Source organism: Gastrolobium bilobum, unplaced genomic scaffold, assembly GCF_033153095.1.
Source record: "Gastrolobium bilobum isolate Gb01-03AN ecotype WA unplaced genomic scaffold, APGP_CSIRO_Gbil_v1 utg11336, whole genome shotgun sequence".
Lineage (NCBI taxonomy): Eukaryota > Viridiplantae > Streptophyta > Magnoliopsida > Fabales > Fabaceae > Gastrolobium > Gastrolobium bilobum.
In genome coordinates this window covers 368,247-392,634 of record NW_026898076.1, presented here as the reverse complement: position 1 = coordinate 392,634, position 24,388 = coordinate 368,247, and the positions used below count along the sequence as shown (strand labels likewise).

General features: G+C 31.6%; 2 protein-coding genes across 3 annotated transcripts; one reads left to right on the top strand and one right to left on the bottom strand.

Moving 5' to 3' along the window:
* Positions 1-7,762: 7,762 nt before the first annotated feature.
* LOC133312677 (uncharacterized) lies at positions 7,763-15,512 on the top strand. Its single transcript, XM_061513916.1, has 11 exons — positions 7,763-7,935; positions 9,035-9,188; positions 9,381-9,553; positions 10,740-11,158; positions 12,155-12,233; positions 12,556-12,902; positions 13,088-13,530; positions 13,631-13,793; positions 13,869-14,030; positions 14,109-14,197; positions 15,169-15,512. The coding sequence occupies exons 2-11, from the start codon at positions 9,076-9,078 to the stop codon at positions 15,314-15,316; spliced, it is 2,136 nt and encodes a 711-aa protein (XP_061369900.1). The 5' UTR covers positions 7,763-7,935; positions 9,035-9,075; the 3' UTR covers positions 15,317-15,512.
* Positions 15,513-18,516: 3,004 nt separating this feature from the next.
* Positions 18,517-22,496, bottom strand: LOC133312680 (uncharacterized). 2 transcript variants are annotated; one of them, XM_061513921.1, is made up of 8 exons: positions 22,143-22,496; positions 21,912-22,047; positions 21,695-21,764; positions 21,510-21,603; positions 20,822-21,035; positions 19,830-19,971; positions 19,066-19,236; positions 18,517-18,830 (listed from the first exon to the last, which is right to left on the bottom strand). In XM_061513921.1, exons 1-8 carry the CDS (start codon positions 22,441-22,443, stop codon positions 18,639-18,641), a joined length of 1,320 nt encoding a protein of 439 aa, XP_061369905.1. In that variant the 5' UTR covers positions 22,444-22,496; the 3' UTR covers positions 18,517-18,638. The 2 variants fall into 2 exon arrangements, with proteins under 2 accessions (XP_061369905.1, XP_061369906.1); XM_061513922.1 differs by having other exon boundaries at positions 22,167-22,496.
* Between the last annotated feature and the right edge of the window lie 1,892 nt (positions 22,497-24,388).

Genomic DNA, 24,388 nt, shown 5'->3' with positions numbered 1-24,388 from the left:
ATTCTTACTATTAAAAAAATTTGTAATTTTTATTATTAAATTAATTACCCTTAATTTTTATTAATTTAATGATTATAATTTATTAAAAATTAATAATTAATTAATAAGTATATCCAATAAATTATAATCATTAGATTGACAGAAATCAACAATGATTAATTTAGTACTAAGAATTGTAAAAAAAAAATTAGTAATAAATATAACCACTCCCAAATTTTAAATCCTAAACCACAGTAATTAAGGTTTAATATAAAATTTCTTAATCTTACAGAATAATTTATGAGCAGGATTCTCTGACATCGATATTAAAATTTGACACCAAATCTTAACTGTTAATTTCTATAAATCTGACGATTATAATTTATTAAAAATTAATAATTAATTAATGAGTGTGATTGAATAAATTATAATTGTTAGATTCACGAAATCAAATATTAAGATTTAGTATCAAACTTGTTAGTTTGATAAAGGATATTATATACATATATAGGGATAGAATAGGATCAATTTATATCTATGTAAGAATAACAAATCGTATATCGAATATTAATAATTGATTTCCGTCAATTTAATAATTATAATTTATTGAAAATTAATAATTAATTAATATAACTCAATAAATCTTAACAGCTAGATATACGAAAACTAATGGTTAAGATTTAGTGTAAAACTTCTTATTTTAACATCGATACAAAAATACAGAAAAAATATTTCTGCAGATAAGTTATCTGCATTTACTTCCAAAATGATATCGTTTTGGGATTGAAATATTAAAAAATTATAATTATAAAGACTATAATAACCCTAAAATAAATTAAAATTATAAAAATAACATGATTTCCACCTAAAACGACGTCGTATTGGGCTCACTGCAGATAACTTATCTGCAGTAACTACAGAAAAAGTGAACCCATAAAAATAATATGTTTCGTGTATATATATATATAGAGGTAGGATCTTTTGACACCAATGTCAAATTTGAAGTTTGACACCTCATATGAGAGCCATTAGATCATAAAAGATCAATGGTGTCACATGCTTACAAATAAGAGTCATTAATCTTTTTTGGTCTAATGGCTATCAGATGAGGTGTCAAATTTCAAATTTGACACCGGTGTCAAATGATCCTGCCTCATATATATATATATATATGGAAAAACATTTCTCAAGCAGCTTGGGATAAGTTTATTTTCGGCTATCCCAAAACAACGTCGTTTTATTTATTTATTTCCTTATATTAATTGATTTACCTTTGAATTGTTATGATTTCATTTTCTCTCTCTTCCTTTATCACCATTGATTCATATTTGTACGGTTATGATTTAATAGCCGGAGATAAAATTATCTCAAGCAACTTGAAAAACGATAAGCCCATATATATATATATATATATATATATATATATATATATATATATATATATAATTGCATAATTTTTAAAAAGATAAATTATATTTATAAACTTTTTATTTACAACTTAACTATATATTAAAAATAGTACATGAGTTAGATTATATATTACCTATTTATAAAAAAAATTAAAAGTAAATATCATTTTTGGTCCTCAGCAAATTTTACGATGCTCGCTTTAGTCCTTAGCAAATAAAAATGTCCATCGTGGTCCCTAAGAAATTTAAAATGGACCCATTTTAATTCCTTTAGGGACTAATATGGCTCTTTTTTAAATTTGTGAGGGACTACAATTTCAACTAAATGGACCTATTTTGAATTTTTGAGGGACCACTATGGGCATTTTTATTTGCTAAGGACTAAAACGGGCATCTTAAAATTTACTAAAGACCAAAAAGTGTATTTACTCAAAAATTAAATATAAGATCCTCAATTTTAAATCTGAATATGATCCACATCTTAACACCGCAATGAATTTTAATGCACAGTGACATTTTGAAACCCGATATTGTTGTGACTACTATTTATGATCATTGCCATGTCAGAGCGTAAGCATGATGGTTCTTGATGAACCATTTAATTTCTTTCGCCTGAAGAGTATTATAGAAATTCTGAGCACCAATATTAAAATACCAGTATAATGTTATATTGCATTGGTATATTAACCAATTGAGTTGGTGATGTTTACAGTGGCTTGAAGTTATCTGCATTTCTTCAGAAAAATATTTTAACTTTTGCTCCGAAATAATTTATTTATATTTATTGCAGAAAAAATAAACTTATTTTATTATTACACATTAAGAAATAAGTTATTATTTCGAGAGTTATTTTTAAATAAATATTTTTAAAAATTAAAATTATATAATTAATATTGTTTAAGTGTAAAATATTATTTTTTAATAATTATTTCATTTACAATTGGTTTAAAGCACCCACCTAATACGTAGTTTAATAAAATTAATATAAGCTTTAACCTAAGAAGCTTTTGATGAAAATTCCTATTAGATTATGTTTATATATGTTTAAATGTCCATTTCATTTCATTAACTTAAAGTTTAAACTTTTTGGCATAGTTTAAACACAGTTATATCTCATTTACAATTTCTTTAACTTTTACAAATACGGTGAGTCTTCGACTTACAAATGTCTAATTAGGCGGTCATTTGATACAATCATAATTTGACATGTACCCAACTTATTGTGGTATATTTAGTGTTATTTGGCATCCGAATTTAATTCTTAAAGAACATCTCTCCAAAACTAGTTACACTGCCTCTCTCCTACGCCAATACAACTATACAAGTGTTGTATCATGTATGCATCCCCCAAAGCCCATTTAATAGCACACTAGACGAACCCATATTTGGTGCATAGTATAAAATAAGGCCTGATAGTATAAAGTCTGATTTACTGACGGACCCACGTTGGGTCACATGTCCGCACTTTGGATTTTATTTAAATTTTTTTTAGTTATGTAGGTTATTATTTGTCTCTTGGTTCAATATTTATAGTAGGAGTAAATATCATTTTAAGTTTCTAACAAAAAATATAGTCTCTATTTTAGTCCCTTATCAAAAATTAGTCTCGAAGAGGTCCCTAAAAAATTCAAAGTGGATCAATTTAATTAATATCGTGGTCCCTCACAAATTCAAAAAAGACCTACATTAGTCTCAAAAAGACTAAAATAGGTCCACTTTAAATCTCATAGGGACCAGGTGACTCTTTTTGTTTCTAATGAACTAAAGTGGGAACCGAATTTTTTGTTAGAGACCAAAAATGATATTTATTCTTATATTAGTTAGCAACGTACAGAGATGATTAAAACAACGTAACAACACAAATTGATTAGAGAGAAAACTTATTCTTCCTCCCATGTCACGTACCCATTTCCATGATTTCTTCATCCTTTGTTATGGAAGCAACTAGATTATGAGCGGGTTCAAGCGTTAATTTAAACTTTAAAAAAAAAAAAAAAATTTGTATAAGATAATATCATCTAGTATTTGGTAATGCACTGTATAATACTATTAAAATATTCAAAAAATGTCATATGATATTAATTTTTATAAAAATTTATTGATCAGTGTGTCCAAAATATAAATTAATTTTTATAAAAATAAAAATATTCAATATTTTAAAAATAATATATTGAAAAATAAATTTTTATTTTAATAGATTAATATTAAAATAATATATTAATTTTTGAGAATTACATTGGTCAACGATGTTAATACATCAATCTCTTATCAGGTCTTATCACTCACCCTTAGGCCGGATTAAGTTATACATCATTTTGATGAATTAAGGGATTATGCTGTATAAGCTTATACTATACGGTAGTCACATCAAACAACTGAAAATGTCATAACGTATAGTATAAGCTTATACTATCATGCCTTATACGTCACACCAAACAAGCCCTTATATAATTTGCAAAATTGCTGCTTTATTATATTTTCATACGAATATCATTTAAATTCTGCTAGCAAGAAGATATATTTTTTCCCTAAAATATCATGGAAAGCGTAATTTTAGTAATGAGATCCAATTGAGTGGATATTAAAATTTGCATTTATTTAGTTTGGTATCAATTAGAATTCCTATTAATTATGATATAAGATATTTAAATTAATAGAAATGATTTTGTTTCCTTATTTTATGTGCTTATATTTGGTTTAAGGGTTCGTTTTTTGTGCAGTTACTGCAGATAAGTTATCTGCAGTAAGTCCAATACGATGTCGTTTTGGGACGAAAATCATGGTGCTTTTGTAATTTTAATTTATTTCAGGGTTATAATAGTCTTTATATTTATAATTTTTAAAGATTTTAATACCAAAACGACGTCGTTTTGGGAATAAATGCAGATAACTTATCTGCAGTATCTGCAAAGATATTTTTCCCATGGTTTAAATAAGAATAATTTATCTTGTGTTTTCTATCGTATCTCATCCAATCAATCTATTATGGGTAAAGAATTTCTCTGGTCAATGGAGATAAAGTTATCTTCAGTAAGCTCAGAACAACGTCGTATTGAGGGTAACATTTGCGAAAACTTCGACATACTCTATTCACCCCTCCTAAAGCTACATTTCTTACGGTGTTAGTGTTGAGGGCTTTGACACGAATAATTAGCTATTTTCATTATTTTCAAGTGTAAGATATTTGTGTTCATGTCAAATTGCAACACAACATAAACATGATCCACATATCTGCTCATAATTGACCCGTTTAAATTAAATAATCTTATAATTGCATATTATCTTGGGATGAAATTGGGTCGGACCGGCCTACAGGGGTCTACGGCTCGACCTACATCAGGCTAGACCTGACTTAGTATATTTTGTATAATAGGCCGGGCTCGGGCCTTAAAAATGCCTGCTTAATAAAAAGGCTGTAGGCTCACTTTCAAAAGGCCGGGCCTATAAGCCTACAGGCCAGCCTATATTGTACTATTTATTTTAAATAAAATAAAATAGAGTAAGTCTGTATTGAAGGAAAAAAAATATATAAATTTAATCAATTACAATTATTTATAACTTAATTATATTCGATTATATTTTAATAGAAATCTTACTTTATTTCTTATATAAGAGGAACCAACATCTCAACATGTTAGATTGTGTATATGAATATATTAAAAGATTTTTGGGAGATGTTATACTTACTACAAGCATCATGATGTGTTTGTTGGATTCATGTAGTTATTTTAATTTACATAGTATGGATTTGTTTATCTGATGAAATATGTGTTATTTAGTTTGAGCATTTTGTTTTTGAAAATGACTTAAATGCATATTGTATTAGTTTTGTTATGATTCATGATTCTGTTTGGACGTTGAAATTATGATTTTTGGTGTAGCAACAGAATTTGAGTACTATGTGAAGTTGATTCATGGTTATGCTTGGAAGTTAAAAATTAACAAGTTAACGGGTTAAGCCAGACCATTTGTTTTTTTATAAACGGGTCAAACTAGGCTAACAGTTAGACTCATACTAGGTTTGAGCCAGGCTAAATTGAAATTTTTTGACGTAGACTTGGACTTTTCGGGGCAAAGTTTGGCCCAGTCCAGCCCACTTTCACCCCTAATATTATCCACTTTTATTTATGGGGAAAGATATTGTAATAACCAAATTGTGTTACTACCATGTTACTACCAATCAATCTCACCGTTAGATCGATTATGTTGATCAAACGATTATATTTATTTCCATATTTGTATGGTCATGATTACCCATATTTAAAGTGAAAGCATTAAACATGAGAAATTATAACCATGCAAATGTGCAAATAAATATAAAGTATTAAATTTGAAAAATCATGACCATACAAAGATGAAAATAAATATAACCGTTGGATCCACATAATCGATCTAACGGTGAGATTGATTGGTAGTCACTTGGTAGTAACACAACTTGGTTGTCACAATATCTTTCCCCTAATTATAGAAGCAAACAAAATTAGGAATGAGTTTGCCTCTTATTTTTTGAAATTATATTTCGAAATGCCATGTCTTGAGAATTATTGATTAAGGGCATGCTGATTAAGGGCTTTTTGAAATTTGTTTTTTGATTTTCAAAACAAGAAAACCTGTTTGATAACCCGTTTTGTAATTTTTTTTTTGAAAGTTGTAACTATTTTTTTTGTTTCTAGAACCCAATTTAAAATATATATTTGAGTTATTTTTGTTTTGTGTTTTTATTTTTAACTTTCAAAACAAAAAATATAAAAAATACATATTTCATTGGGGAAGGATATACTTACTATCAAAAAAGTTTACAACTTTTACAACCAACCTAATCACCGTTGATTTCCGTTAATCTAACGATTATCATTTATTAGAAATTATTGGGTTGCATATATTAATTAATTATTAATTTCAATAAATAATAACCGTTAGATTGACGAAAATCAACGGTAATTAAATTAGTTGTAAATGTGGTAAACTTTTTTGGTTGTAAGTATATCATGTCTCTATTTCATTAACTATTCTACAAAATAATTTCAAGAGCAAAAAAATCAAAACACAATCAATCAAACGCTTATAAAATGTCATATTTTAATTCTCCTTGACTCCATCAAGGGACCTGTTTTGCCACAACGTAGAATCGTGGCTTAAATTTCATATATTCTTCAACTCTATTATCTTACTCCACACAAAATGTATTAAACAGACAATATTGCTTACCAAAAAAGAAGAAGACAATATTAATTTGTCAATAAATTTAAAATTAATAAGTCAAATAATAATCAATAATGTAAATAATTATCTTGATTTTTTAAAATCACACGAATTCAAAAAGTATAAATTTATTGTCGATAACATTAATTTTATAATTGATTTTTATTTTATTTACTAATTTTATAAAAAAATGCTTAAATAATTATTTTGTTAATTTTATTAAATTGACTTTATTATTTAGTATTAAATTAAAAATTTATGTTAAATTGGAAATTGACATCTTAAACAATTCATAAAGTCAAATATTATTTAACATCATAAATAATAATGCTGAAATACATAGAAAAAAAGACTAAACAAATAAAGTTGGGATTGATAAAGAGAAACCTTATTATAAAAAATAACAATTAATATTCAAAACCCAACAACCTACAAATGGAGTCCTACACACCCTTGTATAAGGAATCAAATAACCTTAAAACGTAATTAAAGTATACCTAAAAAAAGGAAAATTTAAATATACTTGATTGCCAATCAATTGACATTAAATATATCTAACATAAGAAAATAATTAAAATAAATCAACCTAATAATTAAACGATCAATAAACAAAATCAAATCACATTCTAAATTTAACCTTTTTATGTAAGCTAATTCTAATTCTAAGTGCATCAAATCATTTTAATTTATTTGACACAATTTTTGAAATTCTTACAAATTCAAAATTGTCAATGGTAATAATTCGAAAATGGGTAAAGAAATTCTGCAGAGATAATTGAACTCAAAACGATATTATCGTGGGACGAAAATCAATGTACTTTTTGTAATTCTAATATGGGAAATGATATTGTGACAACCAAGTTGTGTTACTACTAAGTGACTACCAATCAATCTTACCATTAGATCGATTATGTTGATCCAACGGTTATATTTATTTCCATCTTTGTATGGTCATGATTTCCCAAATTTAATACTTTATATTTATTTTTACCTTTGTATGATTATGATTTCCCATATTTAATACTTTCACTTTAAATATGGGGAATTATGACCATAAAAAGATGAAAATAAATATAACCGTTGGATCAACATAATCGATCTAACGGTGAGATTGATTGGTAGTCACTTGATAGTAACACAACTTGATTATCACAGTATCCAACTTGATTATCACAGTATCCTTCCCCTTTTCCTTATAAATATAAATTTCCCAGAGAAAAGGAGGGAGAGAAAGAGAAAACGTGAGAAACTTCTTCGTTCGCAACTCAGAATATACAAAACGAAGACACAACAGCCTCCTCGCCTCTCCACACACACATTCACCAACTTCCTTCCTTCATTCACTGTAAGTTCCTCTCTCTCTCTCTCTCTCTCTCTCTCTCTCTCTCCACAGCACACACACGAACATTCTCTTCTCTCTCCCACTCTGCAGCTATTGACTTTTATTTATTTAATTTATTTACTTTTTCAACTGTTACCATTTAGTTGTGGCGGGAACCGAGGTTTTATTCGGTGGTCACCGATTTGTTATTTTCTCTTCTTTTTCGTTTCGGTTTTTCTCGTTAATGGAGGGTGGCGCCTTCGTTCCTTTCGTTGGTTGTGTTTTCTGACATTCGATGCTGCGTTCTTGCATCACCGTTTGCGTGTCTTGGTACCCATGAGTGTACGCGTTCTGAGATCCCCAAAGGGACACGTTCTAGGGTTTCTTTTTGTTCTTGGGTTGGGTTTTTTCTTCTTGGAAACCTTCAATGCTGGACGTTTTGATTTTCAATGTAGGGCTTTGCGTAGTTTGAATTTTTTGAAAAAATAAATAAATTCTGTTTTTTATTTATGGGTGTCGTGACGGAACATCTTGGGGTTTCGTATGAATCTTGTGTTGCACTTTTAGTTCGGTGCATTGGTTAAAGAATGGGTTTTCGTGATGGTGTTTTTCAATTTTGTCCTGAAGACTTTCGTGGGTTGGTTTGTCTCGCATTAACTTATAAAGTTTTTGTTTCTGGGAATTTCTTAGGGTTCCTTCTTTCAGATACACGTATCTTTGATAAATGAATTTGAATGACATAAGATTACGATGCAATTCAAAACATATTTCCCCGAGTGAAAGTGTATATGCTTATTTTGGGTTAAACTGGACTTACTTTTTCCTTTGGCTAGTTCTTAAGCTCTCCGTCAATGATGATGGAGACCAAAGAGAAACCGTTGAAGACAATTTGATTTTTTCCCCCCAAATCATGATTCACAGATTTTATGGTTTATTCAAAGATAGATTCAGCCAGTTTAAACTAATTTTAGTGCTGAGACATTATAATTCACATTCGAGTGGCTTCTGTATCATGGTTGCTTATAGCTTGTTTGTTCATAAACTGTTATAATTTTTTTTACTGACCAGAAGTATTAAGATCATAGCACTGAAAGGTTTCTGTTCTGTCAAATTCTCAATGCAGGGTGCATGTCCCTGGTTGCCAGGAATTGAGGTTATTTCTCAATGCCTCTTTTAAGGAGAAAGCCTTTTGCCTTGGCAAAACCTCCTGAGGATTTGAAGCTGGATGAACATGTTTACCGAATTCGATTTACGAAAGAAATATTTCGAGAATATCAGTATCCTTTGTAGTAATTTTTTTTCTCTAATTATTGCTTTTTAATTGTTTTGAACTTGAAAGTGGTTAAAATATTTGATTTAGCATCTTAGACTAGTTCTTTGAGAGTTTATTGATAATATATGTCTTTGGCATTGCATACTTGGTCCCAGCCACGTGAGGATAATGGTTGATATGCCTTAAAATTAATTAGTGATTATTTGGACCGTTTAAATCTATACCGCCAGAGGGTTTGGATGTGTAAAGTCACTGGAAAAACTGGTTTGACTTATGAGGAGGCTTTGGTGTCAGAACAACGTGCGACTGAGAAAGTTCAACAGTTTCCTAGAGAGTTAATGGCTCCTGCTTTAAGGATCATTCAGTACAGTAAGAGCTACTTTCTTCTGAGATGAAGAAATATGTTGATACAATGATGCATCCGTTTTTTTATCTTTTTCTTGATGTCTTGTTATAGATGATTTCTTTCTGTTCTACACGGGTAATTCTAAATTTCTAATGTCTGCAATTATTGAATTCTAATTCCTGTTTAATTTGCTGACTTTATAAGAACATGTGGTGGTTAATGCAGTGGGTTAATAATATACACTGCATCAATTCCTTTTTAGAAAGTATGATGCTTGTGTAGTGCATCTATCCATTGAATATAATATTTACGCTTAATCCCACAGTAGGACCAGTGAGTTGAATGTGTGATGTAGCTAACTTGAATGGATGAACCCAAATATGATTCTATTTTAATCCAGTAATGGTATTCAAAAGAGAGATGAAAGTAGCCTTGGACTTTCATGCCCCACTGAAGTTTGGGTTTCCTATGTTGTCTGGATTTGTGGTTGTCTAGTGTCTACCAAAGGATTCGAACTAAATGTTTCATTTTTTATCGAGCACAATATTCTATATATTTGCAACTTATGTGATTACATTAGTAGATTACTGTGCAGCTGGTTAAACAAGTCATACAACTTTCTTTAGACATTAAGCCTGTTCATGTATATCCATCAGGATAATCACCATAACATTTATAAGTCAGTCTGCATCTATTGACATTGAGTCAATTAGAATTTCAGTTTTAATGTGTATATGTTTTACATAATAATTAAATTGAATGCCATAACCGAAGGCCGTAACTTTTGATCACAGGATGATGTACAGCAAATTAAAGTGTTCTCTATATTCTTCTTATGAGCATTGACATTTTGATTTTTCTCCTTGTATCTAAGATATGTCATATATGTTTATTCATTATATAATGTTAGAGTAATAATGCTCTCAGCACTTGCAGAGATCAAATTGTAGTGGATAAGTGATAGCATAACTTAGACTTCTTAAATAAGTGTTCTGTAAACAGTTAGGGAAAATAGTAAAAGAAATGTTTCTGAGTAACTTGAAACTACAAAAATCATGCCTGTTAAAGAATTGCTACATAGAAATGTTCTGGGGACATATGTTAGCTTTCGATTCAAGTTGGTTGTACAATTATGTTTCTTTCCATCAGAAAGCTTGTATCATTTTTCATTCTGGATCGGACTGATTAGTGATCTTTTTGTTTTTGCAGGTATGCTCCCTTTGAAGGAACTTGCTGATTCTATTGCTGAAAAATTGCAGGAACGCTTGTTTGTGGGTGCTGAACTATATGGGAAAAAGGGTGATGGAGTATGCCCATGCAAAATATTAAAAGTCATCCAGGAAGGAGCTGACAAATTCTGTTATGAGGTAGCTTGGCTTGACAAAAACAAGAATATAAGTGAAAAAACACAAGTCAGTGTGGAAGATTTGGTGCAAAAGAAGCCGCTTTTTAGTAGGAATATGTTGAAGTCTTTTATTCGTGAATGTACATGTCGGAATGCCCCTTGGGTCTTACATGATGAGCTGGCACAAAGTCATGGAATATCACTTGACATTCCTAAGGAGTTAAGAGGAAGGATTTTTTTCAAAGATGGACTTTTAATTTGCTCCAAGAAAAGGAAAAATGAGGTAGATAGACAAAATGGAATATGTAGATTTAGTTTCTTTTTTGCTTTCCTATAAAGGAATAATACTATCTATAACTGAGATAGGTACAATCTAGGTTATTAATAGCGCACGATAGCTGCACAATCGTGCTATAGATGCGCATAGTGGCCTCCCCTGTAATTTTTGCTATGCAATGTGATAATTTGCATTGGTAGCCATAGTAGTTAATTGCTCCACAATAGCGTTGCGAGCCGCGCCTTATGGGCGTTGCGGTGCCTCGCCACAAGAAACCGCGCTGCACCGGAACGCAATAGCGGCCATTGCAATCGCATTTGCGGCCATATTTCTATCATAAGGAAAAATGCCAATTTTGTCCTAAATTTAAATGTGTAACAGAAAATTTTTAAGGTTTTTTTAGTATATCTTCATCTATCTCTGTTACTTCTGCTATCTCTGCCTTTAAAAAATGTTTCTTTTTGTCATTATTTCTGTCATATATTCATTCCGCTATTTCCACAACCGTTACCTTCTGTAACGCTATAGTGTTTTTTGGGGTTGGCCGCGACATGCGGCAATCCGCATTTGATAACTTTGGTGGTAACCGCAATTTTGACTGAAATTGCGGCCGATTGCGTTGTAGTCATGCTTCTAGAAAGAAGGGCAATTCCCATCTTTACCCCTGTGTAACGGGTGTCCAATGGGGTAAAATTGACTTTTCATCCCTCCTTTTTATCTAATGTAACTGTTCGAACCCTATTGTGCTTTTATCACTCTGGCACCGCCTCTCTCGACTCACTACTCTCTTCCATTCACTGCTCTCTCTCCTCCCCCCCTCCTCTGCAAGACCATCAAAGATCCGGTAATTTTCCGGTAAGCTCACCACAGTTTGGGGTCATAGTGTTTTTGGGGTCGGCCGCTATGGCACATATATCCTAATTAATTGCTTTTATGATTGGCTTGTTATTTAGTTAATGTATTTTATGATATTATTCTGTCTTAAATATATATCATATTCAGGGATCAATGGAAGAAACTGATAACTGTAAAAGGGAGAAGTTGGATGCGGCACAATTTGATGGTTCTGCCCAAGAGAAAGGTAGCGTTCAGAGATTGAAGCAATTTTTGGCTGCTTGTTGATTTGGTTTTATCCCCTTATTGTGCAGTTGTTTTTATTAATTTGTTTTCTCATCAAATACTATTTCGATTTGCTTTTAGTTTGAAATTTATTTTTATCCTCTACCTTGTTCTTTAGAAAGCATTTTCTCTTATGGTTTAGAAATCACAACTGTGTAAAATTGTATTATATCACACAACTTTCGGTATACATAATATCTCTTTTTTTTTCAAAAAAACTTAACCCTCTTATCCTTGTGATTTTAATTTTGTCTAAAAGGTTGTTGCTATCTCAAATTTTCCAGAAAATGACCAACAAAAGGATGAACCTATTAAATATCCAATTGATGATCTATTGGTGAAGCCTAGTCCAGATGATCCTGTTTTCACTGATCTTCCTTCTCCATCAAGAGACTTCAGTGTTCCAATGGATTGTGTAGGGGATCTCTTAATGGTTTGGGATTTTTGTACTTCTTTTGGAAAACTGCTGCACTTGTGGCCCTACTCTCTCGAAGATTTTGAAAATGCAGTATGCCATAAGGATAGCAATGTGGTTCTCCTTGTGGAATCTCATGCAGCACTTTTTCGGATTCTTATTAATGATGACGGTGAATACTCTTCAGCTGTAAAGAAACGAAAGCTGAAGTCTAAGGTTACCATCTCACTTACATATAATTCTTTTTGTTTGCATCATCAATAGATATTTGTCCATATTTAATGAGTTGGCTTGTACCAGTTGGATCTTTCTCCTTGCTATCTAGTATCGTTCATGAATTGCTCAATGCTTATCCAATCATTATTTTGATATGACAATATATCATTAATTTTTATTTTCAGATTACAATGATTAATTGGACAGAATATTTATGCGATTTTCTAGAAATGATCAACATTCCTGGTCTGAATCACTATGAAGCCACCATAAAACGGGGACATTATGGCCTTGTAGATGCCAAAGCTAAATTAGAAATCTTACGTGAATTGGTCAATCGAGCCCTTGAAACTGAAATATTCAGGGAAAAGTTGGATGAGTTTATTGAACAGCGGCGGGCACTTGGGGCCTCTAGAAGGGAAGAAGCACTGGAAGATGGTAGGAAGAGAAGAAAAGAGAAGGAGCGGTTGAAAGCTGAGTCAGAGGGCAATGGAACTGTGGATGGGTATCTTCTAAACAGTGCAAGTGTCTCAACAAACAATAATCCTAGTATACAAAATGGAGACGTGGGAAATAAAAGAAATGGAGAGATAGAATCATCTAGACAAAATGATCCATTGGGTACAAGGTAAGACTCTGTATGTTATGTGTATATCTGCAAATCACATTATTCTGTTCGGTGGTTATTGCATTTTCACTTTTTCCCCTTTCTAAAATTTAATTTGTAGTGGGATCAAGCATTCAAATCCAGCTTCAAAAAAGGCATCTAAGAAGCTGAAGTCAGAGCTGAAAGAACCAACGGAAAATGGAAAAGAATTATCTAGAAAGGAATTAATGAAACAGTTGAAGGGCGATAAGGATCCACCAGAGAAGAATAGTAAAGAACAGAGGGTGCTCCCATTATCCCTGCTCAAATTGTTGTCTTTTCTTTTAGTTGATCTTTTATTGACGCTTTCTGTTATACAGAGAGAATATTTTGAACGGGAGATAGAGAAACGAATTGTTTGTAGAAGCCCATTAGGTAAGGACAGAGATTACAATAGGTATTGGTGGTTCCGTCGTGATGGGAGGATATTTGTCGAAAGCTGTGACTCCAAGGAGTGGGGATACTACTGCAGTAAGGAAGAGGTACTAACGAAGATAACCTGCTATATTTGCATTTTCTACATATATCTTCTCTAATTTTCAGTTGGCATGCTTGAATAGCTTGATGCATTGATGGGTTCCCTCAATTGCAAGGGTGAGCGGGAAAGGGCGCTGCGGAAACAATTGGAAAAATATTATAGTACAATATGGTAAGTTAGATTTGCTTTTCAATATATGACTTGCGCAGACAACCTTTATAGTTGTTTCCCTTGTTTTCTATTCGCATGATACTTAAGTTATATCTTGATGCATACTTCAGCAAAAGCCTTGGTTTCAGTCTCGTAGTCCAACATGCACATATGCTTCTTAAGCCATGTATTCTGTAAGTGGATAAAAATAAATGAAGGAATAAATCAGAATACATGCTATTATGTCTGTGTTTTTAGATATAAAGTTTGTCAATGTTCTACTTATGTAAAAGGATCTTCTGGAGTTGTTGGCTGTGGCTTAAGTGAAATATGAATGCAGTTATATTAATTACCGTGATAGAATAAATGACTGTTTGCTGTCGATCTTGTTTCCAATTTAAATGCTGTTTTTATAGAATGAACACTTAAACTTACTACAGTGGTACATTTTGATTCCATTAAATGGAGGGAAACCAAGGAGAATAGAGCAGAACGTTTCTTTCCCTTCCCTTCTGTTTGTGCGCCAAATGCTACCTTAGTTCTCTTAACTCTCTTCTCCGCCACTTTTTCTCTTAATTGCACATGAGTATGTGCTTCACTTTCTAGTATATACTAACTCCATGTCAATATTCTGTTCTAATTTTAAAATACATAAAACGTAGAAAGAATTCATAGTTTCATCTTGTTCTATTACGTCTACCAAATACTACCTAAGAAGTGCAGAGAAACTATGGAATCTAACGTTATTTATAATTTTACCAAAAAAATTACTATTATTTACTTTTTTTTGTTTAAATTTACTTTAGTAGCACTAATTTGTGGTGTACATATTTAACAAACATTTGAATTAGATAATATTTTTGAAACTTTTGGAACAGAGTGAAGATTGAAAGCTGCCTCCATGATCACTTTATTGTTAGTTGACATTTTTTTTTTAAATCATTTTCCCTCTTGATTTGTGAGCTTTCTTTTTCATTGTTGCATGATTACAGCTCAGAATTACAGAAAAGATCGAAGGATTTGATGCAGAAGATTGCAATGGATGAGTCTGTCCCTCGAAGGTCTACTCGTGTTCGAGCACCACCTAGGCAAAACCCTGCTAATGCTTACCTCAGATATGTTAACAAGTGGAAAGAATAGCAGGGTAAATTTAACATATGGTAAGTTTAACCTTCAAACTGATGAAACTTTTAACTTTTTTAAGGGAGCAGGTTGGTTCATAGCGAGGAGAGGAAGAAATTAAGTAGTCTTTTCGATCCATTTTTGGATGACGGACAAGCATGTGTATATATGCTTGTTTCTGAAATTTTGTACATGACTTATACCATTCTTCAATAATAGCGGAAACTAGTAAAATTTATGCTATTTTACTCCTTATTTTTTTGATAGATAAATATGGTTGTAAGGATGGTTATTTCAATACTACCAGTGACGGCACCAATATCATGTTAGGAAGCCAAAGGACGAGTAGATGGTTTCCGAGATGATTGCTTTTAGGATATTTACTCAAGGATTTTCTTACACGATAGCAACTCACTTGTACTTCACGGGCTTAGAATTAAAAATTAAAATTAAATCTTGTTTTATGAATTTTATTCTGATGACAAATCATTTCATCTCCTTTCTTTAAAACCCTAAGAATAAGTTATATAATCAACAAATAATTTTTATCTTCTTTTTTTTAACCTCAGTTTAAAAGTAACTTTTTAACTTAAAAAAAGACATGCTAAATAAGCTCTTAATCCACCTTAATACAAGGCAAGTTAAGGTGGGTTGGTTGATTGAAATTTTCAATCCAACCAGCCAAAATAGGAGGGTTAAATGGACTATCCTGACCAATATAGTTCGATTCATTAGACCATTTTGAATGGTGGTCAAATTGGGTAATAAAGGAATAGTATTTGGTTCATGACCCCCTAGGTTCAAAACATTTACAAATTTATGATGGGAAATATAAGAATCATGTTGCAGGAATGTCACTGTTCATTCCTGCAACAAGGATACGGCGTCGTATCCTGATTTTGGTTTGACTTTTTTTTTTTAAGCGTGGGACCCACACTTGATTTGTGTGTGTAGGAAAGTGCTCTTGTCATGTCAAATGACAAAAAGGAAACCCATTTATGATCCCAAGAATGAGTTAAACAATACGTAAACTTTATCCCATTCCTATGTGGTCATGTACACTTAGACAAAACCAGTAAACTCAATTATAACATTGTTTATGAACGCACATTTAAATATGGTTTTGGTATTGCCTATGTTCTATAGTATGTATTGGGATTTTGTAGTTACTTTTATGTTTTTTTTTATTAAATTATTAAAATAATATAAGTTTTAAGTATAATATAACTGTTGGGTCAAGTATTGAATTATATTTTCATGTTATTACTTTCGGTATCTTTACTATGGGGTGGAATGTTGAATATTAATAATGGACATGGACATGCTATTAAATTTTGTTTGGACGCTGGATATGTGTTTTGAATAATATTTTTGAAGCATGTAAACTCAAATAGGTTTACGATTTGAGTTTATTAAAATTCTTGAATGGAACTACAGGTCAATAAGGGATTCGAACCTATATACTCGAGGAGTACATAGCTTTATCTGAAACCCTTGAACCATCTGAATCTTATAAAAACGATTCGAGCTATTTCTGATTACGATTTTTTTTTCTTAGTATTTAATTTTTTTTATTAATAGATTTAAGGGGTTATTTGTCAAACACAAAAAATCAATAATTAGGTACTATAGCCGATTTTGAAATTTTAAGTGTTTGATAAGCATAAAAAACTTTAAAACTAATTATTATTTGATCACTTTCAAGCTAAAATTAGTTATAAAAAAAAAAGACCAACGTAAAGTTGATTTTATTGTATTTCATTTTTATTAGTGGCTTCCAATTTTTCCTAATTGTTTTTTATGTCTTCTGTCACTTTCTCTTCAAATTTATATTGAATCTTTCCTTATTTCTCTATTTATATTTAAATTTTAATTTGCACGTAATTATGCAACTGGTTTAGAATAAATTTTAATCAAGGCAAAAATATATCAAAGCTAGTTAAAAAAAGGATTAATATTTTTTATGTTGCAGAAGACTTTTATACTAATAAAAAAAAAAAACGTGAAACCCATATGGAGCCCTGTGAGGATCAAAATCAAAATCAATGGTTACAAAATGATATTAAGTGAAAGTTGTTAATTTAATTTTGATTCAATGACATACAAATAATTATTAGAGGTTAAAAAGAAAAAGAGATTATAAATATAACTTTCTCTAAAAATAATCTAAATCATGTAAGCAGATTTGAAGGGTAAGACAATTGATTTAAGAATTGCTTATATCTTTCTTATTTTTCTCTCTTGCTTTTCCCCTTACACCAATCTTTAGGTTGTTTCTTCTTTTTTTTTTTTTTTTTTTTTTTTTTAAACCACAAGTTTTTTTTTTATGAGAGGTAATTCGGTTCAAGCCAAAAATATCTACATTATGGTGAAACTAATTTTTCCAAAAAAAAAGAAATTACATTCACAAAAATTTACTTAAACAAAATGAAATACGTAACACTTAATCCAAACCCTTTTGGTTTTATGGCTTCTGTGTTTTGGTTGGTCCTAAATTACCCTCAAACTTGAAATCTACTCCTGCCTCGGTAATGATAAGAAGTGAACAACAAAAAAGCAATATAAAATTTACACGACATTTTACTATGCATAGGTGAATCGAAGGTTGTGCCACACCTTTTAGGAAAGTTAACGGTCATGACGATTATGCCATACATTCCCATGTAAGTCATTTCCTGCTGGCATATGCATGAAATACTTATGAGTGTGACTGTGACTGTGACCAGTAACTGATTTTGGGAATGCGTGTGCCATGGAAAATTATTGCACAAACTTGCTTAACTAATAATTAATTTGCACAAATTGTTTTCATAATATTTATGTTGAAATCGCTCTTCAAATTGAAAAGATTTTATTTTTTAATAAAAAAACAACAATACTGCCAATTAGCTGAGGTGACTTAAAGAGTACCATAAAAATCTCCTTTACAAAAAGGCGTAGAGCAACAAGACTTCTCAAATTCTTACTCCTCTGAAGTGAATTCGTGACATGAATTTATTTTTGAAGCATGGAAGATTTTTTATTTTTTCATTTTTTTCGTTGGAGCATGCCTAACTTTTTATTTTTTGCCTGCTTTTTCAAATGTTCTATGATATGCCAATGATAAGCCTTCAGATACATTAATGTACCTTACTGGCTATATGATATGAGCCAGAAACAAAGTGACAAAAAAAGAAACACATTTTATTTGAACATGACCCTGCGATTAGTTCTTTTATGAGGATAGCAAAACAAAGCAGAAGACATGTATATATGTGTTCTCAGGGCACCAACGCCTTGCAACTCCAAAGCATATTTACAATTCTGCAGTGTGGGAAGCAGAATTGTTTGGAATATAAAACTAAATTATCTCAATAACAGCTCGACCAACAATTTTTCCTTCATTGAGATCTTGGAATGCTTTGCCTGCCTCCTCAAAGGTGTATGTTCTAGAAACAGCATGTCCAAGATTGAAGATACCTGTTTCTGCCAATCTAATTAACTTTGGAAGATCTTGCCTCGCCCTGCCTCCGTATGAGCCAATAACTTGTATCTGCTCAAATCAAAATTCAATATGCTTAGATTATTTTATTTTATTTTAAGTTTCATATATATATGGGGCAAATCATTTTTATACCGGTATAAAAATAAGAAGTTTTATACTCTTTCTTAGCCATTGACTCACTTATATTCATTCGAATAAATTAGAGATGTTAGATATAAATGAGATCAATAACCAAAATTGAAAGTGTAACTTATATAAATATATATGCGGAGAGAGTACACACCTTTCTACGAACAAGACGATTTATATCCACTTCTCCTAAAGAACCAGCTTGTGCCAGTCCAATCATCACGGCTTTTCCTCCATCCTTCACACTTTGTGTGCACTGAGCAAATGTCTGTGGTTTCCCCAAGGCTTCCACAGCAACGTCAACACCCTTTCCACCAGTAATTTCCTGTGTGAATTAGTGCAAACAACCAAATAAAGGGTCTCCTTAACTGAAAGAAATGAGGCCATGATAGTGTGAGTGGATAACATGTTAAGAGCGAGCCAATAAGGCGGTGTGTGTGTGTATACATATATATAAGGGTAAACAAATCATGAAGTGTGGGCAAAGTTAATGTAAACACGTAATAAATGAGCTGCTCTACTTTTTACATGTCAAAATACACTTTACATTTTGAAAATTTTCTGATGCAGAAGTCATTCTAAAGCCTTAGAAGATCTTGTTTCTTTGACAGTTTTTAATGGAAGTCATCTAACAAATACTGATTCATGGTAAATACATATAGTGTTTCTAATATGTCAAATGAAAGAGTGGCCGTTGTACTATAAACTAAAATAATACTTGTACAACAGATAATCTCTCTAAATGAGGTATCATGCAGGGAAATTAGGGGGGGAAATAGTTTCCAAATAAATCAAAAAAAGTAAATAATAAATTACACTTTCATAATTAATTTAAACTGCTTTAGCACAATAATCCTTGGTCCTGCATAGCTAGATGTTAAACAATGAGGCAAAAGGGATATGCATATAGCCATATACAATTATCTTTTCAATGGGATCTTCCTTTGCTGAATTTATAGTGTGAGTAGCACCAAATGTCTTTGCTTTCAGTAGTTTTTCATCCTGAACATCCACGGCAATTATATCTGAGGCACCAAATGCTCTAGCTATCTGCAAACAACTGGAATAGATGATAAAGTTTAAAGGTAAAACAACTGCATTTGATTAGAGCCAGTTGCTCCAATGTATGAAATGCTCAAATTAGGAAATCTACTGATTTCCAAATTTAATGTAAATGAAAACATCAAATAATTCAGATTTCTATAAATTCTTTTTTCACCAAAAGGCTTTCCACAATTTGTACAGCTCTTCTAAAGTTCTCAATTACCTATCGGCTACTATATATAAAGAGTGTTTGGTTTATTTATTTTTTTCAATTTTTTTTTTTTGTAAATATTCATTTTTAGATTATATGTTTTCTTTGATAATTACAAAAGGTACACCTTTTTGTTCCCTATTTTGAAGAATTTGCAAAGGAAATGATAGAAACAAGATTTTGTTATTTTTACTATTTCCTTTGTAAATTCTTAAAACGGGAAACAAAGTGAAAACAAGGTAGCATTTTTGTAATATTTAGTGAAACATATCAACTGAAAATGAAAACAAAAAACAAACCAAACAAACCCCTAAATGTGTAGTCACTAGCAAATTTTCAACAATTCATAAACAAAGCATAAAAGAATCTCATAAGCAACTATCTTGGCCATATCGTACCAGATGTTAATAAAAAGGTTACCAAAACTTCCAAACACTCGGGCGTTAGCATTACCATAAGGCTGAGATTAAATGTATTGTACCACAAACAACTATTTTTTTCTTTGTTGACTCCCTAAGAATATTTGAAGACAGCTACAAACTACAATATGTAACCTAGTGTAGCTCAAAGCAAGCATTATTAAAAGGAAATACGCACAGCACAGCTAGCAGAAGATTTAACAATGTAACATTCATTTGAGAATTGATTAATTTACCTAGATCCTACACCCCCAGTTCCAATAACAGCAACAGAATCACCAGGACGCACTTCAGCCGCATGAGCCATAGCACCATAAGCAGTAAAAACAGCACATCCTAGAATTGCAGACTCGGAATATGGCAATGAGTCTGGTAACACAGCCAATGCATTTGCTGGCACAACACAGTATTCTGCAAGCCCTCCCATACTATACATGAATATTGGTTTTCCTATAAAATGCTGACTATTTTCAGTATTCCAATAATGAAAGATTCTACTAACAGGGATAAATATGCTTGAAGAACATTGAAATTTGTATCAGATGAAAATAAAACACCATAGCAGAGATATATATACATGCCTTTCGTATGAAATTATAATGTATAACAATTAAGCTTTTATAGATGGAAACATTGAGAACATGGATTTATTTCAGGAAAAGGAAGTTAATTCTGTTGTGCTTCATGATCAGTGATATCAGTAATATGACTATCAAGTAACAAGCCCGGGTGTCTGTGGCAGTGCTGACTGTAGTTGGCCGATAAAACAAAATAGATAAAGGAAAAAAGAAATAAGTTATATTACAAGACTTTTCAATAATATGCAAATCATATCACTGTTGCAGCAGGTGGTAGTAGGAGGGCCAGGGGAAAAAGTAGCAATAATCATTGTTAGCCTTCAAAAAATAGTTAAGTCATACTAACCATTGCTTCGAAGAAAAAGACGAGTTTCACCATCATAGAGGGTTCCTTTTGCCCGGTTATAAGCAAAGAAAGCTTCACATAGATCATCATGGCCCTGCACACCATTTGGAGCAGTAATGACAACATCAATGGTGAACAAGAATTCCGTTGACATATAGAGTGGAGTGTGTTTAACACAATCTTACCTTGGAACAGTAGGAGCAGTTGCCACAAGGCATAATGAAGGCCCCAACAACTCGAGATCCAACTGGAAGCCTGAAACATGGAGAATCCGAGCATAATTGTTATTCCTTTCTGATTGTCATCTAAAATTATAACATTTTCATTCAATGTAAATTGACTGGAACATAATCACACAAAAATGGAGTAGTAAAATAAATTTCTATTTCTAATAACATTCACCTTTCAATGATTTTGCCGTCATAGTGTGGTCCATGTTCAACAACTTCACCAGTAATCTCATGCCCCACAACACAAGGACTGGAAAAAGGAATTTCACCTTTCAAAACATGTAGATCAGAGTGGCATACTCCACAGGCTGCATTTCACAATGACAACATTAGACAATTAGACCCAATAATTAAAAATTGAAAATTTGGAAGACCCTTGTTGGCAAGGAATTGAAAAGGGTACCCTTGGTTTTGATGAGAACTTCACCAGCCTTGGGGCGAGGCATGTGGAATTCCTCAATGGTGAGAGGCTTGTTGGGTTCCCAGTACACAGCTCCACGCATATAAGATGGCAATCCTCCTCCTCCTCCACCACCACCACCACCATAAGCTTGGCTATGAAAGGAAACAACATCATGTTGTTCATCCACGGCCTTGTGGATTGAGGAATGGTGAGCCAGTAAGTGATTGTGGAAGCACCAAGAAGAAGAAAAGGGGATCTTGAAGCTATGGGTGATGGTTCTACGAACAATAGCAGAAGCCATTTGTGAATTTCAGTAAGAAGATGGTGTAAGGTGAATGGATCACGACAACCTGCGGCAACTATATAATAAGTTCATTACTGAATACTAAATACCAAATCCATCTCCAAACTTGACATGTCATCATCCATCATCCCTTCTATTCTATTAATAAATGCCAAATTCAATGCTTGTTGTTTTCATCTTTAAATTTTGTATTTATCTTTGTTTTTTTAAATGGAAAATATGTGTGAATTGATAATTTAAAAATAACCTACTTGTGGTCTAGTGAATAATTATCCCTCCAAGTGGGTCTTGTATTGATAATTTAACCCACATGTCAAATTTTTTTAATAAAAAAATTTGTATTCAAGCAATCATAATAAAATACAAAATATAATATGTGTGAACATTTGAAATATGCATTAATTTATGTGTTTTTATAGCTTATGCTTGTAGTGAAAAATGAATGGCATATATGTAATGCAAATTTGATAATTTTTTAAAGTTTGAAAATTATGTATCATTTTTTTTTTCTGTAAAACTCCTTTAATATAATGCGTGGGTTGTGAATTGTTAGCAAATTTCATGAACTAAGAAAATTAGTTAATTATATAATCAGCACTATATCTATCTTTTGTTACGTTTATCAAATTCTCTAGTACATTTTGAAAGGAAAATAGATTAAAAATCATTGTTGTTTTTGGTTGAGAAATCCCTATTTTTATGGGCTTTGATTTTCTTATGTTGCATGAAATTTAAATTTTTATGTTGTGACTCAACTAGTGGTGGGTTTCATATTTATTAAAAAGAAAAGAAAAATTTTGCACACAAATCGAAGTGTCACAACATGATAATTGAATTCTCATGCAACATGAGAAAATATTTTTACTACTTTTATTTATGGGTTTAATATCTTTAATGTTGTAGGAAATAAAATTATCTCTTACATATATAAAAGTATGTGAACATGGATCTCACAACTTTTATATGTATCTAGGAGATAATTTATTTTATCTCAACGGTGAGAAACACCAAATCCTTTATTTATACGCATGTATGTTTTTTAGTTTATGATATACTTATATATTACATTTTTTAAAGGAGATTATTTGTCTTGGGAGACAAGTTCTTCTGTTACTTTGAGAGACAAATAAAATGGAGTTCATTGATTTAAAAAAGAAAAAGAAAAGGCACTTTTTTTTTACGTGAGAGTAATATGAAAGAGTAATCTCATAAGACTATGACTTCTCTTTTTCCGCAATCAAACTTGTATGTGACTGCCGTATGTTGCAAATTAGTGAAAAAATGATTATGTTGAATGAAAAAAACAAAGAGTGCAGTAAAGCCCTAAACTAATGGAAACAAAACAATCATTTACTGGATACCAAAGCAGAACACGATGGATAGGTTGATGGGAGGAACTTGACGAAATTGCAGCGATGGGGACAAAGGAATGGAAGGAGAATGAAAGTTTGGAAGAGAGAAATGGGAAATGAATTTTTGGAAGAGAAGGAGAACATCACGTGCTTACTAATTCTGAATGGATCGTGATCGTTGGATCAAAATGTGATAAAAGGTCAGGATGTGGTGTAAAATTTTTAGGGCATAATTAGTGTGATATATTTTAATTATTTGATATGACTATTGTATTGTATAAGCTTATATAACAAAATTTCTTTATACATTAAAATAGTGTTTAACTTAATCAGGAGTAGTAGAAGATGAGATTAGATGAAGTTGATGTATTAGGTGTCATATCGTATGTGTCTTCCCCTTCGCCCCTTTTTTCCCCCTCACGTTTTCCCCCGTTTATCTCTCTGCCGTTCTCGAATACCTCGCAGCTGAGGTTCCTGCTTTTGTTGTTTTAACCGATTTGTTTGTTTATTTAATTTTTGTTCTTTGGTTGTGTTCTTTTCTGATGGTTCGAAATGTTCTGCTAGCCAGGAGTTTTAGTCGCGTAGGATTC

Coding starts and splice junctions, on each gene's coding strand:
- LOC133312677 (XM_061513916.1), top strand. CDS start 9,076: ATGCCTCTTTTAAGGAGAAAGCCTTTTGCCTTGGCAAAACCTCCTGAG. Junction 12,234..12,555: donor TGGTTCTGCCCAAGAGAAAG/GTAGCGTTCAGA, acceptor CAAATTTTCCAG/AAAATGACCAACAAAAGGAT. Junction 14,198..15,168: donor AAATATTATAGTACAATATG/GTAAGTTAGATT, acceptor GCATGATTACAG/CTCAGAATTACAGAAAAGAT.
- LOC133312680 (XM_061513921.1), bottom strand. CDS start 22,443: ATGGCTTCTGCTATTGTTCGTAGAACCATCACCCATAGCTTCAAGATC. Junction 22,048..22,142: donor AGTTCTCATCAAAACCAAGG/GTACCCTTTTCA, acceptor TGTGAAATGCAG/CCTGTGGAGTATGCCACTCT. Junction 19,972..20,821: donor ACTGGGGGTGTAGGATCTAG/GTAAATTAATCA, acceptor CATCTATTCCAG/TTGTTTGCAGATAGCTAGAG.